The sequence below is a fragment of the Populus trichocarpa genome, chromosome 3, assembly GCF_000002775.5.
Source record: "Populus trichocarpa isolate Nisqually-1 chromosome 3, P.trichocarpa_v4.1, whole genome shotgun sequence".
In the NCBI taxonomy this organism is placed as follows: Eukaryota; Viridiplantae; Streptophyta; class Magnoliopsida; order Malpighiales; family Salicaceae; genus Populus; species Populus trichocarpa.
In genome coordinates, this window is record NC_037287.2 from 21,128,919 (window position 1) to 21,143,680 (window position 14,762).

The 14,762-nt window shown below is 35.5% G+C and overlaps 2 protein-coding genes and 1 non-coding gene across 3 annotated transcripts; 1 reads left to right on the forward strand and 2 right to left on the reverse strand.

Annotated features, from left to right (window-relative positions):
* Positions 1-2,562: 2,562 nt before the first annotated feature.
* LOC7463602 (formate--tetrahydrofolate ligase) lies at positions 2,563-7,565 on the reverse strand. Its single transcript, XM_002303981.4, has 5 exons — positions 7,319-7,565; positions 6,938-7,087; positions 4,246-5,421; positions 3,453-3,599; positions 2,563-3,000 (listed from the first exon to the last, which is right to left on the reverse strand). Exons 1-5 carry the CDS (start codon positions 7,478-7,480, stop codon positions 2,725-2,727), a joined length of 1,911 nt encoding a protein of 636 aa, XP_002304017.1. The 5' UTR covers positions 7,481-7,565; the 3' UTR covers positions 2,563-2,724.
* A 665-nt stretch (positions 7,566-8,230) lies between these two features.
* TRNAA-AGC (transfer RNA alanine (anticodon AGC)) lies at positions 8,231-8,303 on the reverse strand. The gene has a single exon. It is a non-coding gene; the product is annotated as a tRNA-Ala (tRNA).
* A 1,568-nt stretch (positions 8,304-9,871) lies between these two features.
* LOC7461380 (serine/threonine-protein kinase GRIK1-like) lies at positions 9,872-14,335 on the forward strand. The gene is made up of 11 exons (XM_052451238.1): positions 9,872-10,360; positions 10,514-10,588; positions 10,673-10,717; positions 11,282-11,356; positions 12,347-12,434; positions 12,547-12,671; positions 12,777-12,872; positions 13,184-13,250; positions 13,586-13,701; positions 13,780-13,858; positions 14,073-14,335. The coding sequence occupies exons 1-11, from the start codon at positions 10,109-10,111 to the stop codon at positions 14,171-14,173; spliced, it is 1,119 nt and encodes a 372-aa protein (XP_052307198.1). The 5' UTR covers positions 9,872-10,108; the 3' UTR covers positions 14,174-14,335.
* Positions 14,336-14,762: the final 427 nt, after the last annotated feature.

A 14,762-nucleotide genomic window follows, 5' to 3' on the forward strand; every position in this document is an offset into this window, starting at 1 on the left:
ATGGTTTTAGATATTCATGTAAAGAGTTAGTCATATGTAAGGGAAGAATAATGCCATCCTTATATCATTCTTTCTTATAAAAGGTTATCTTTACTATATGTTTCTCATAAATTTATCTTTTTTATTATCCTTATCATAATATTTGTTAGTTTATTTCCAATTTATTTCTAATTACTTGAGAAAAAATTGATATCTATTTGGTTATTTGCAAAATTTTAGCATCATTCCATAAAGAAGGAAATTTCCCTTCACAAAAACCTTTGATATTGACCTAAACAAAGAGACTTGTCAAAAGAAAGATTAAATAAATTTATTTCTAAGGTCATATTTTCTTAAAACAAACATTTATTAGAAAACACAAAGTTATTTTTATTTATTTATTGGGTATGTCGGCTTGATGGCCCTTTTGATTTTGGTTGTAGGCTCAATGAATTTGTTATGAAGTCTAAATATAGATGTATAAACCTTTTAAAAAAAAAACAAGAACATTTTATTTAGATGCTAACACCAATTAAAAAAAATTATTTTAATTTTTTTATGCTAAGACAAATATTATTATTGGATGCTAAAATGTAAAAAAAAAATATATATTTTCTTATATTTTTTGCAAACAAAATAACTAGAAAGAATATGCAAAGAAAATTATTATTATTTTGGAAAGACCTGGAGGTGATGCTAAATATATACCTTTGATGTTATTTTTAGTATATATATTTTTTTATTATTTTCTTTTTTTTATTTTTCTTGACCATGTAATTACCTAACCCAAATCCATGGATACAACCTAAAGAATTTAGCCCAAATTAATAAAGCTATAGCCCAACATTCAATAAAGAAAATATAAGCCCACAGTCCATCACACAACCAACGGCCCGTGCTGAATATACCTTAGGGCCTTAAAGCCAGCCCGGCTGCTAGAACCCACATAAGAAAACGTACGGGCTTGCCAAAGCAGCCCAAACTTCTTTAAACGACAAACACAAAACTTATGTCTTTGACGCCTGAATAATTTGCATAAAAAATTCTGAGATTGTAAAGATTAAACCAAATTCTTTGGCTGGGAACACAGACAAAGCGAAAGGGAAAGGAGGTTGATCTGGTTTTTTTTTTTTTTAGCAGTCATGGTAAATATTGATTAACAATAAGAAGCATGGGGAAGGCAAATATTATTATTATTATTATTATCTTAATTGTTTGATCTGCTAATGAACTATCTTAATTTAATAGTTTAATATCTTCCACTGTATTTTGAAGAACACAAACCAAAGATTCTCACATGTTCCTACTGAGAGAATCATCAAGAAAGACTAATCTCTTCCCTCTTAACATCTCCAACATAAGTTGACCATTCAGCCTGCAAATCGAAGTGGTCTAAATCAATTACGGTCAATGTAATCCAAAAATTTACAAAACTTGGCAAAGATGAATCTTTCAGAGAAGATAATCAGTGCCAACAACAGAAAGTTCACTCTGAAGAGAACGGTTAGCATATATTTCAAGAACTGTTTGATAATTTGATGGCAAAGAAAGCAAAACGTCCTTACATTTCTAAACACAATGGGTCCACTATATTTTAACTGGAAATTGTAAAAGCAGGTTCAAAATATACCAGGAGCATTGCAGTGCCTTGGTTGCCTATCTATATTGAGATACTCACTGCCAGGCCTTCCATTAAGAAAACAATTGAAGGATTTCATCAGACCCTGGTGCAAATATAGGGTATGAATCATCCTTCTACCATTGGTAACCGAATGCCAGAGCATTGCTTGCCACTCTCTCTTTCTCCACAGCGCTTTTTTTATTCCCTTTTTCTCTCTTCAAAACCTATTGCTCCTTACCATGAAAATCATTTCTTGCATCCACCTCTCCTGGTGGTACATTGTCATTTGAACCGTCACTTAATAAAGGGTTATTTTGAGACTCTGAGATAAAGAAAGAACCCCATTTTTAGCATCACTATTACCAATAATGGACAGAGATTCATTGGGAACATGAAAAGAAGGTGTTTGGTTAGTGAGAAAGAGATGAAGAACTGGTGATGAAGTGAGATCTGAAGGAAGAAAAGTGAAAACGTAAGGCCAGGAAATGATAGGCTAGGGAAAAAGAAAAACGTGCATGATAGCAAGACAAACGTGAAAACAAAAGCGAAGGGAAAACCTTTTCTTCTTGTTAAAAAGGAAGTGAAAATAGGCATTGATGCCTCGGGAGAATTAGTGAGTAGATGGTGTTTTGCTGAAGATACTTGAAGAGTCTGCCCTTGTCAAAAACTAGATTTTTTGTGGCGGGATGGAGAGAGATGTCAGTCCTGTTTAAGAACTTGCGTTAACAACTCATGCATGTAATTCTTTCTTCTGAAATTTGTGAACTCAAAATGCAATGTTTGGTGCCCCGAAGGGTGGAAGGTAACCATCTCAACAAGCATGAGTTGTAATCTTCCCTTTCTTCTGCTGATCACTCACTTTGGATTAAAATCCTTCCTCAGACCAAAGCTCTAAAGATACAGAAAGAATTTAACTAGAAACCTGAAGTATTACGAGCTATGATTGATATCAGACTATTGGATTAAGAGCAGAAAGAAACCAGGAACTTTTAATTTATTCAGTTTCTTGTGCATCCAAGTTACATTAAAAATCAAACAGAAGTTACACAGAGGCTTTGTCCTTCTGAAAAGGCAGGCCCCGGAAGCATATGCAGAAGCACATGAAACATAAGGTTTAGTTGGCATCAAGAGAGACCAATGACCTTGCCCGTGGCAGTGTCGAGATCAATGTCATAAAAGCAAGGCCTTGTGGGAAGCCCTGGCATTGTACTCATTGTCCCAACCAAAGGACAGATGAAACCAGCACCAATGCTTGCCCTCACATCTCTTATTGGTAAAGAAAATCCAGTGGGGGCTCCTTTCTCAGCCGCGTTGTGTGAAAATGAATACTGGGTTTTGGCCATACAGATGGGCAGACCGGAGAACCCTTGCTTACTGTACATCTCAATTTGTTTCTCAGCCTGGTTAGACATAAAGAGATGGTCAAGTCTCTAAACATCCGTCCAAGTTTCATAAATTGCAGCATTGGCAATTTGCAAAGAAATTTTACAATCCCGGTTGACTAAAATGAGATAGAGAATGGATTGCTTTGAATTATCTCGCATGGAAAATGAGCTTCACCAGGAAAAATGCACCAAAAATCTCCCACAACGATTTTTCAACACAAGAAAAGCTTAAAACCATACTCCTTTTAACCCTTTCACATTTGGACAAATTGGGTGCAAATGAGCTAACCATTTTTGGGTGAGAAGAGAGAAAACGAAAATTTGAGAGTGAAAATTTGAGACTAGAGGCAACTACCAAGTGCACAACTGTGCACATCATGAAATGATCTTCAGATAAAACTTAAAAGAATCATTTTGGAAATTGAAAAAATGAAAGATAAAAAGATAACAAGATATGAATGTTATACCTGCTCTGAGTATTCAACACCACTAGCACCGTAGGACCTTGCTATTGCCTCTATTTTCTCTTTAATACTAATATCCAAAGGATATAAGAACTTCAATGGCTGTGTCACATTCTCACATGCCTTTTGAACTGCAATTCCAAGGTCCACCTGAGGAACACAATACAGTAAGTTAACCAATCACTCATTTTGCCTAATACAGATACTCAAGAAGTTAAGAGTCAGATATGTGCCACTGTCAAAAGAGGACCATTTACCAGCTTCAATGCAACTAAACGAGACAATAAGTTCATACAAGGCAGTGAACTTTTTATCCAGTGGGACATGTATTCCACGATCTGGATCCAAGACGTGATTAGAATTTTTTAACTTGTAAGGGATGTAAGCAGATGAGGCAGCCAAGAAGTAAGGCAGAGGATGCAAGATTTCACTTGCATAAAAATCTGCCTCCAAACACCAACGGTAAAAGTATATGGCACGTGAAATAAAGTGTGAATAATATATTAGTGCTACGATAGAGGGAAACTGAGGGACACTACCACTGAATTGATTGAGTAAGATTTAAGAAACAGGGTAACTTTGGTGTTTATATTGAGGCTGAAGTTATAACGAAAAACTTTATAATGGCTGACAGGGAAATATCTTCTGTAAAGCTCAAAACTCGGTAAGCATGGAGTAGTTCTTTCTAGGGAAAAAGCAAGCACCATGCAGCTCTACCTTCACTTATTTGGTTTCACAGAAAGAAGAGCAATGCTGGTTCAATATAGGAATGGACAAACAGGAAGAAGTAACTTACTGCTCCTTTCCCACCATGAGCATGGTGTGTACAGACAACAGCATCATATGCCCCAGCAGCCAAAGCTGCATTTCTGACTGCATTAAGTTCTGCTTCTGAATCAGTTGCAAACATGTTAACAGCGACAACAACATTTACACCATAAGCCTTTGTATTAGAAATATGCCTAGCTAAATTCACACAACCAGCTTCAACCAAAGACACGTTCTCAGTTGTGTAGGCACGGTCAAGAGGCTTCCCAGCAACCACTTCTGGCCCACCACCATGCATTTTCAGGGCCCTAATTGTTGCAACAATAACAGCACACTGAGGAGTTAAACTGCTATATCGGCACTTTATGTTCATGAACTTTTCAGTTCCAATATCAGAACCAAAACCTGCTTCTGTGACCACAAACCCACCTGGTCCAGCCAGCTTCAGTGCAATCTTGTCAGCCACAATGGAAGAATTTCCATGAGCAATGTTCGCAAAGGGACCAGCATGAACAAGAACGGGAGTTCCTTCAAGAGTCTGCATTAAAGTAGGGTTGATAGCATCCTTCATCAGTACAGTCAAGGCACCTCCAACACCAAGATCATCAGCTGTTACAGGGTCACCAGCCTTGCTATTTCCGATCACCATTTTACCAAGCCTCTCTCTCATATCAGCTAGAGATGTTGTGAGGGCCAAAACTGCCATTATCTCACTAGCTACAGAAATATCAAATCCTGTTTCTCTCACCATCCCTTTTTCTTCAGGACCTTGGCCAACAGTAATCTTTCTCAAGAACCTATCATTGACATCCATTACTCTCCTCCATGTTATGGAAGCTGGGTCAATATCAAGCCTAGCAAACTTCTTTACTTCTTGTGGTGAGAGTTCCTCGGGCTTGGTCTTGGAGATACCAAGCTTCTTCAGACGCCGAAACATTATGTCACTAAAGCTTCTTTTTCCTTCTTTGTTTGGTGGGCATAAGCGGTTTAAAAGAGCCTTGTCTGACTGGGTAGACTCATGGAAAACCCGGGTATCAATAGCAGCTGCTAGGAGATTATTTGCAGCTGTTATTGCATGAATATCTCCTGTTAGATGAAGATTGAATTCATCCATTGGAATTACTTGACTATAACCACCACCTGCTGCACCTCCTTTTATTCCAAAAGTTGGTCCTTGCGATGGTTGACGAAGGCAGGTAACAACCTAGGCTCAGAAACAGAAAGAATTCCTATCATAACAACAGAGGCACATCTGGAATTTTGTATCCGTACAATCATTTAAACCAAAGATTAAAAGAAAACAATGACAAAACACCACTGCCTACTGCAAAGAAAAATTCATATCTAGTTTCCTAAACATCCTCATGCACAAAAGGAAACAAGAATTAAAATTTTGACTTTGGCACTGCAGACATTTAACTGGAGATCAGTTTCCTGAGTTGTTGACTAAAAAGCAACAGAGGAAATGTGGTAGCTCTCAAGATTGCAAATTTTGGACTTCTCTTCTTGAGAAATTTGAAAGCTTGAGCCGAATTTACCGCTCTTTTCACCTGTCATTGCAAAGGAGTGCTAGGAAAACATACCAAATTTCTAACATAGCTTTATATAAGTTCAGCTGTTTAACATAGGTGCACATATACCAATTACCAGTAAATTGATACATGTGAAGGTGATTGGATGTAACTAATTGGAACTTTGAATAACAGAATGCAGGAAGTTTTCAATTTGACATTAAAAAACGTTGTAATCTATGGTTCAATTCATCCTTGCAAGCAATTCAAGCCAGAATATGTTGAGTATTTCAACAAAAAAGTGTGGCTTTCTGATAATCTTTCTGAAACATATTGTAGTTCATGCACATCTCAGACTAGATTAGTTTGTGACACTCTCAGGCTCAGCTCATGAAGGCTTTCGCCAATGAAATGGTGCCAACCTTCAGATGCTGATATAACTTCTGCCTCTAGAAAGCCATGGCATGACAATGACAACAGCATGAGCCTCAGTATAAAGCAACCAAAAGAAGCAGCCTTTGATATACTGAAATGAAAGCTGTATTACATCAACAACTGGTCAAGCTTGGCAAATCTACACAAAGGAATCCTTCATCGATTGTTAGCCTGTTTCCCATTCAGACTTCAGTGATTTCAATCATACAAAGGTTTAAGACAATCCAGTAATCATTTCATATCCAATATGGTCAAATACTTAAACAGGAGTACCGCATAAATTTAAACATGATTAGAGAGTGTGCATAAACACAATATTTAATAACTAGATTGGATGTGGCCAAATGCACAATGACTCAGCAACATCATATCCTTGCAACTACCACTGTGAAAAAATGAATCATGGGAGTACACTCCATTCTTGCAAAAGAGTGAAAAATGGTAGAACCATCTCCAAAGTCATCCTTCTGGAACATCGCCTGATGGAACCATAACTTTTGGAGCTGAATTTTTATATCCTCTCTGATTTCTGTTCCACAGATACTACAAGGCACTTTCCTTGTAATCAGCCAGTACAAAACTCAGTATGAATTCTTGACTACATTTAACAAGATTTTAAATCCACACTAGTAGCTTGAAAATAATGGAATACAAGTTCAAAAATTTTATCGCCCAGATAAAACTCAACAACATTGACCGCACAGAACATGGACAGTAAGAAAGAATGGAATGATAACAGTAAAAAACAAGAAATGGAACAAAACAAAATGCTACCTTTTTATCAAGAAATGCACCCAAAGCTTGACAGAGGCCAACAGTAGTAGTAGACTTTCCTTCTCCAAGTGGTGTAGGAGTAATACCTCCAACCACCACATAGTACCCATCTCCTGATCCTTCAAGCTCATCAAGCACAGACAACAGTACCTATAAAACAACCCAACAAATCAATTTCCTTGGCTTCTTCTATAAAAACACGAAAATCTAATAACCTTCAAAAACAAATATTGAATCTTTCAAAGAAAAAATCTAAAACCATCAAAATAATCAACACAAAACTACCACAAGACAGCAAGAAAACAGTCACTTGATAATAAAATGAATTGGGGTATGAAAAAATAATATAAATCCCATTACAAGAAAGGAAAAAGAAATCACCTTGGCCTTGTATTTTCCATAAAGATCATAATGTTTAGGACTAAGATTCAGGTCTTTAGCAATCTCTGATATGTGAAAAGGTTCAACTGAGTTAGCAATTTCTATGTCTGCAGGTACTGGTGACAACACCTCCACCTTCCTCACTGTTTTTGATGCACTCATTGTTTCTTGTTTCAGTTTTGTGAATTTGATGCCAGAAATTTCAAAACTGTGCACCTGCAATCTATAGCTTACACTAATATATTTATGATAGTGTTATTTAAAGAACCAGTTGGAGAAAAATCATTTCACTAATGAAAGAATATATTCTAGTCCCTTAAATTTTGGCATAGTTTCACTTTGGATTATATGTTTTTGGTCCCTTAAAACTAAACTAGATAATTTTACTTATAATGATTTTAGGCCTAAACCCTGTAAATAATTATGGAGTTAATATAGAATTCAACTAACAATCAAAAGTAAAAAAAAAAATAAGAAAAAACAATTTTTCAAAGAGGCTCTTGCATCATCAATATTTATAACGTGTTATCAAATATAATTTTTCTGCAAATTAAGGTTCAATGAAAAACATTAAGAGTAGAGGTACTGAATTGTGAATGTTTCTTGATTTTAGGGTCTACGAGATTACTTGAATAAATAAAATAATCCTTGATTTACGTGTATTATTCCTCTTATCTGGCTCAGGCTGTGCCTGAAGAAGTGGATTGGATTGTCTAGAGAGAGAGAGAGAGATGATAAAATCACAGCTTGGTTTAAGGTTGTGAGCGGGATAAGTGCGTTGAATGAGGCGCTATGTGGGTCCCACATCATTGGCTCTTGATTGGAGCAGTGAGGGAAAGTGCTGTGAGTTTAAAACAGTGTGAATTTAGCGGTTTTCAATGAAAAGGAAATCTAAGGGGAAAAATAAAAGAATGGAGATGCGGGGTATCGATCCCCGTACCTCTCGCATGCTAAGCGAGCGCTCTACCATCTGAGCTACATCCCCATTTGCAACCCTGCCTTGAAACGTTACTAATTATTTCTAAGAAACGACATTGATTTCTGATTTTCATTTTCAGTTAAGTTCATACGTAAACATTATTCAAATATTATTGTATTTAAAAAGTTTTTGTACATAAAAAATAAGAATATTTACATATCTATATAAAAATCATATTTCTCACATCATCAACTTACAACATATATAGAAAACATTGTTCAGCAGTTTGAACGAGCATAATCAAATATTTGACCATTAATAAAGAAAAAATAAGGGAAATTTTGATGCATTTAGAGTCTGATTGGTGTACTTATAAAAAAAAAATTACTTTTGAGTCACAATTTAAAATATGTTCTCATAAATAACTTGACAAAAATATGTTAAAATGACTTCAAGTTAGAAATATGTTTATTAAAAATTATTCAAATCAAATTTTCTTTTAAAAAAAAAAAAAGAATAGATGTAGTGCAAGTTCGAATTCATGAGTTAAAAGCTTTAAATTTTGATTAAATTAAGATTTTGACTCAATTTTGTTCAAGCCTTTGATTCAAGTAAAAAAAATTTAATTATTTCTAAATCTACTTTTTTAAATCTCTTGAAAAAACTCTCGCTATAATTTATAATTTTTTAAATTTATTTTTTAAACAAAAATCATAAAATCTACCACGACGCTAAATACACTTTAAGACTGAATCTATATCATTAAAGAAATTATTGAATTCATAAAATTATTACATAGGCTTTTACATTATGGTCTCAAGATAATCATCTTTATGCATACTAGATTATGTATATATTTATATAGAAATTTAATTTGTTTTAATTATCAAAGCACTATCTCAATCCAAAACTTAAAGTTATTATATGAAATCCTCTTATATATGATTTGTATTATTTAATAAAAAATTCTTTTAAATGAAATTTTTTTTAACTTAAAATTTGAACATGTTCATTATTATCTTGTATTTAATTATATCAAATAAAAATAGAATAATAATATTCAAACTTGTGGTATTAACAAAACTTAGATATTATTAGATATTATGTTAATAAATCGTACTTACCCAAAAGCTTAACTAATCAATCAAGTTTTAAAGATATAATTTTTATTAATGGAGCTTAGACTATGTCTAGCATTCCCGTATTGTAAGTGCTAGATTTCTCGTTCACATGTGCAATAATCTAGATTATCAAGTTAGGAGTGACGAGGACTTCAATTTCTTGAAGCAAGGGACAGATCACACGACTTCTTGGGCCAGTTTGATAAAGAAAAAGTCAAACTAAGATTTGGAGATTTTTTTAAAAAAATAAAAATAAAACATGTTGAAAAAAAATTAGAAGCAAAAAAAAATTGAAAAAATAACATATTTTTGTTGGAAATTTTATTAGTTACGCAATTTTTAGTAGCGCAACACTTGCAATAACATAATCAAATTATGCTACGAGAGCAGTGCAACCTTTGAAAATTTTTAAATTTAAAAGATTGTAGTTAAAAAAAAAATTGAAAAATATATAGAGCAATATAAAATGAAGTTCGGTTCAGTTAATGTAGATGTGATATGAGACATGTCTACATTGATAGGTTTTGCTCAGCTACCAGTCAAGCCAGAGGGTGGGGTTAGCTGCACCTCTTGCTTGATTGGTGTAACTTTGCTACAGGAGGACAGTTCCTTGTGGTTAAGGTTTTAATCATGTATGCCAAGAAAATGAATCTTTGAAGCTAGCAGGAGTTTGTAAAGGGATTTTTCAGGAATACGATATCTACCTTGCTATACTCCAAGTTTAAGGAAGATTCAGGCTGCTGCGACTCGATGACAAATCATCGGAATCCGAAGAGGCCTGTTTTACCCATGACCTGCACATCCAATCTGTTCTCTCAAGAGTGTGCGAGCAACATTGACTGTCGACAAGATGATGCAGAGAACATTTTCTACCAAGACTTATCCTGTGGGATTTTTCCTGTTGATAAGAATGAAGAACAATCAATACCATACTCACCAAGGAAGGCTCAGGCTTGTAAGAAGATCCCTGTTACAGTTACCACATTTGTAAGGCATTCTAAGGTAAGAACTTACACAAATGAATCAAGTACAAGTTATTGCCTTTAGTGTTTGTGTAGAAAGCATCGATTCGGCACGATTACTGACCAATTTCGTTTGCTCTTCTGTTCGGAAATTATCAAACATGGTTTACTGAAACTTGTATGGTGAGGATAGTACTCAAATGGAAGAAAGATGATCAACGAGTATGTAAAAGAGAGGAGGATCAACCAAGGAAGCTATGGTAAAGTGGTAAGCATATATACAACATACAGATTCCTTACTTTCTACTGCTTGCTTTCTATTTAACTTGAGGTAATAACAGAGTTGGTGCAGGTACTCTATCGAAACAGTAACAGTGGAACTCCTTATGCTATTAAGGTAAATACACCTCGTTATGGTTAAGGATTACTTGTTAGAATTATCCAGAATTATAATTTTTTTTCAAGCATAAGTATGGTTGAAAAAGACACTAACCTCAAAACAGTATCGGTGAAGTACTCATCCTCTCCTGTTCATTGCTATGGATTCACTTTCTGCTAGTACAGGACTTCTGTCCTATGAACAACTAACTAACCAGGAAGTTTTGCGATATATAACAAGATTTGCAATATTGAAAGCAATTCCCTTGCTGAATACATGAAATTGATAGATATATGGCAATATCTTGATGGATTTTCTGTAAATCAAGATGGTATTAGGGGTGGGGGTGAAATGGCTATTGGACTTGCTCATTGATACAGCCTGGTTCCATTCCATTGATCCTGCACTATGGTGCTTCAATTCGTTGCTTTGAGTTATCAAACATTAACATACCTATCTTCTATGGTTTGATCCCAACCAAAACATTGACATTGATTCTCTTAATATCTTCAACCATGATGAATGATCTCTTTCTCTTTATTTAACTGAACATCCATCACCAGGATTCCACTGTTCTTGTAGGTTATTTGCAAGTCTCGTTTGCGCAAATTTCGCATCACAGGATCAGAAACAGCCATGGCTGATGTTCTCAGAGAAGTAAGAACCTGTGTTTCATTGATGTTTTTCTTTGTTTTCATCTGTTCTCAAACTCAAGGCCTACTTTCTATTTTGATCATGCTGTTATGTTGTTTTATTTCTTGTTTCAAGCAATATCCTTTCAGTTTTTTTATTATATTGTTTAGGCTTTCATCTACTGTGATTCCACATCTTAGCAGTTACTATCTTGGAGTAGCCAAAGGTTCTGAGTTGTAATAATTCAGTTATGTTTTATTCAGACCATCTCTTCAAAGTTCACATCAAACAGACCAAATGACCCTGTTGCACTATACTTGTTCTTTCCCAAAACACTGCCTGAACAAGGACCATTCTGTGATGCTTATAGAATTATGGTCAATAGTGATCTGAAGTTTGCAACAATGGCATCAAACTTAAGGCCTGCCTGTGCCTCTACCATGTAGCAATCATAATTCTTGCTTCTCTCAGTGGCTTTGTTTTTTTGGCAACTGGCTCGGATAATCAGCTGCGTAAAAGTATTTCCACCATTCAGATTTCTGGGTTCAAGTCCATTATTTCATGTCTTCTGTTTTTTTCAATTCTGCTGGCTCAATGCAGTCCTTTTTCGGTCTGCCTCTTGTCCATGCATTGGTACTTACACAACCTGCATTCAGTTGTTCCTCTATCTTCTCAAGAACACATTCTGGATTTGTTACATAAAGATTTCCTCTAGATGCAAGTAGCTTATTTGATGAGCATTTTCATTCGTGGCACTGCAAGTTTTTGACAAGTTCTGATTGTGGCCAGAGCTGCTCACTCGGTTTCATACAAGAGCAGCTGGTCCCCATATGCAATCTTATTCAGCTGGTCCAATCCCCATATAATTGCTGGCCAGTCGATGCATTCTGAATTTGAGTTCATAATTTAGTAGGCTTCTGAAACTGGATCTTTTTATCACCATTCAATCCATATTCTGGATCGCGCCTTGGCCAGTTTGTAGTAGGAAAGTTGATGATTTGATTTTTTTTTCAGGTATCCATATTGAAAACTTTGGAACATCCAAACATAATCAACCTAGTTGAGGTGATTGATGACCAAAAATCAGATTATCTGTATATGGGTACTGATAGCCTCTTCCCTATGTTTTGAAGCATTTGTGTCAAGAATGTCACAAGGAGTTTTGTAATGATGCACTTCTATCTCTCTTTTGTCATGTGGTTGCTATTATCCAGTTCTTGAATATGTGGAAAGCAGTACTGTGAGCAACATTTTGGAGACGAAAGGACGGATTGATGAAACAACTGCAAGAAGATATTTCAAGGATGTAATTGCTGGTCTCATTTATTTGCATCATCATGTAAGTTACTTATTATAGAACACATCTTTCAGTGATGCTCCCTCCCTCTTGAAGACATGTCCCTTTCTAGCAAAAAGCTGAATCTTTCTCCTTTATTGGTAACAGAATATTGTGCATGGTGATATTAAGCCAGAAAACCTTTTGGTCACTGCTAGTGGAAGGGTGAAAATAGTTGATTTCAGCTTTGGCCATGCCTTTGAGGTAATGCTATTCATGATGATTCATCTGCTAATATTTTCATGATTCTTCCTTCTTCTTCTTCTTCTTCTTTTTGTTGTCTGTCTTAAAATCATTTTTCTTACAGTTCAAGAACCCCACTACCACTAAGTATTAATCTAGAAAATTCCTTTGGTGAAACTATATCTGATGTATTAGACAACAACAACACTAATCTGCAGACCTACCAATAAAGAGCTACAGCTACCACATTCCTCGTGGACTGCTATTCATTTTTTAAGCTTTTTGTGCAGACCTACAACAAACTATTCTTATTTAGGAATTATAATCTGCAGGATGACAATGATGAGCTATTGAGATGTCCTGGAACTCTAGCTTTCACTGCACCAGAGTGTTGTTCAGGTATGTTCATTATTTCCACTAGCCCCAAGGGCTCATGTGCTGCATAATTAGTTACAAGTTATGATCATCGCCTATCTTTACGTCTTAAATGCATACGAATATCAGATCGAAAACAACATGTTCACATACTTCCAGAGTTTCAGTAGTGTAGGGTTTTGGAATTCAGGAGCTAGATGATGTAGAGAATTTGGGATGTATAACCATAAAAATGGGTGTGAAGTGAAACAGAATAAGTTTTTTATTTTCAACGAAAAGACGGTAATTCAATACTGTAGAATTATAAAGAAGCAAATCAATCACATTGCTGAGAAACAAGGATTCTTGGATTATACCAGATACAGTTTACCATGGAAAAGCTGCTGATATATGGGCTGTGGGGGTTACCTTATACTCTATGGTGCTCGGTTTCTGCCCTTTTCTTGCTGATAGTGTACCTGAAACTTGTGACAAGGTAATCTCCTCACTTTTTTTTTTCTCGTGTGTTTCTTTTTCATTTATGCCTACTGAAATATTGGCTACCTTTTGACAGATTGTTAATAGTCCTTTACCACTTCCAGAAGAATTAGATTCCGAGCTCAAAGATCTTCTGCAAGGCCTTCTCTGCAAAGGTAACACAGGCAAGCTCATAAGGACAATCATTCCTAGTTCTTATGTTCTAACTACCTAAATTCTTATGCAGACTTCTTAGCCTCTTAACAATCTTAAGCAGCATAATCTTTCCTGCTGTTTATTTTGAATGAATTTGCAGGAATTTCTACAAGTCTTTAAGTGTAAAAACTTTCCAATTTTAATTTTCTCTCCTTGCTATCTTTTTGTATGCAGATCCAATGCAAAGAATTACCTTGGATGATGTAGCTGAGCATCCATGGGTGGTCAAAGAGGGTGGTCCAGTCCCTATAAACTGCTTATGCAGCTGCAGGTAGATTAGTTGACAACAAAAAGGGCCACAGCAAAAATCATTAGTTCACAAGTCCTGTAAATTTCTGAAATTATTCATTTATTTACAAGCCACTGGCAGGCTGGTTAATCTCTGTTATTGTATACAGCAATATGTTAATTCAATCAAAAAAAGAAATTCATCATCATAGCATAGCTAATAACAGAGAAATTTTCTAGTACAAACATAAATAAATTACAGTGCTACTTTTAGCTAAGCACTAAGTTAAGATCCATAATCATCAAAGATAGAATCTTGGGGGGGGTGGATGATTTTGAACCGCTTCATAATGGTGATGGGTCACCGCTGCCTAGTGGGATGTCAGAAAGAGCATCCAAGAAACTGCGAATGCTAAGAGAACGAGCAGGTTTGAAGCTGAATGATCTTGTCTTGTTCTCGGAGAAGACATTAGATGACTTTGAAAGTATTAGATACACCAAAACTTGTACAAGCACAAACATGGCCAACTTGATCAAGAAATCAGCTAATGATGCCTCCTGCACCTCCATTTCTCAAGTTACAGAATATCCAATGTAGTCTTGTGATATGTGTGATCAGTCTGTGTACGTATGACA

What these genes read in the sequence shown, in the direction of transcription:
- LOC7461380 (XM_052451238.1), top strand. Translation starts at nt 10,109, where the DNA reads ATGACAAATCATCGGAATCCGAAGAGGCCTGTTTTACCCATGACCTGC. An exon ending in AAGGAAGCTATGGTAAAGTG is followed by an intron (nt 10,589 to 10,672) that starts GTAAGCATATAT and finishes GAGTTGGTGCAG; the next exon opens with GTACTCTATCGAAACAGTAA. An exon ending in GCAAGGCCTTCTCTGCAAAG is followed by an intron (nt 13,859 to 14,072) that starts GTAACACAGGCA and finishes TTTTGTATGCAG; the next exon opens with ATCCAATGCAAAGAATTACC.
- LOC7463602 (XM_002303981.4), bottom strand. Translation starts at nt 7,480, where the DNA reads ATGAGTGCATCAAAAACAGTGAGGAAGGTGGAGGTGTTGTCACCAGTA. An exon ending in GTGCATTTCTTGATAAAAAG is followed by an intron (nt 5,422 to 6,937) that starts GTAGCATTTTGT and finishes TTCTGAGCCTAG; the next exon opens with GTTGTTACCTGCCTTCGTCA. An exon ending in CTCATGGTGGGAAAGGAGCA is followed by an intron (nt 3,600 to 4,245) that starts GTAAGTTACTTC and finishes TGTGTTCCTCAG; the next exon opens with GTGGACCTTGGAATTGCAGT.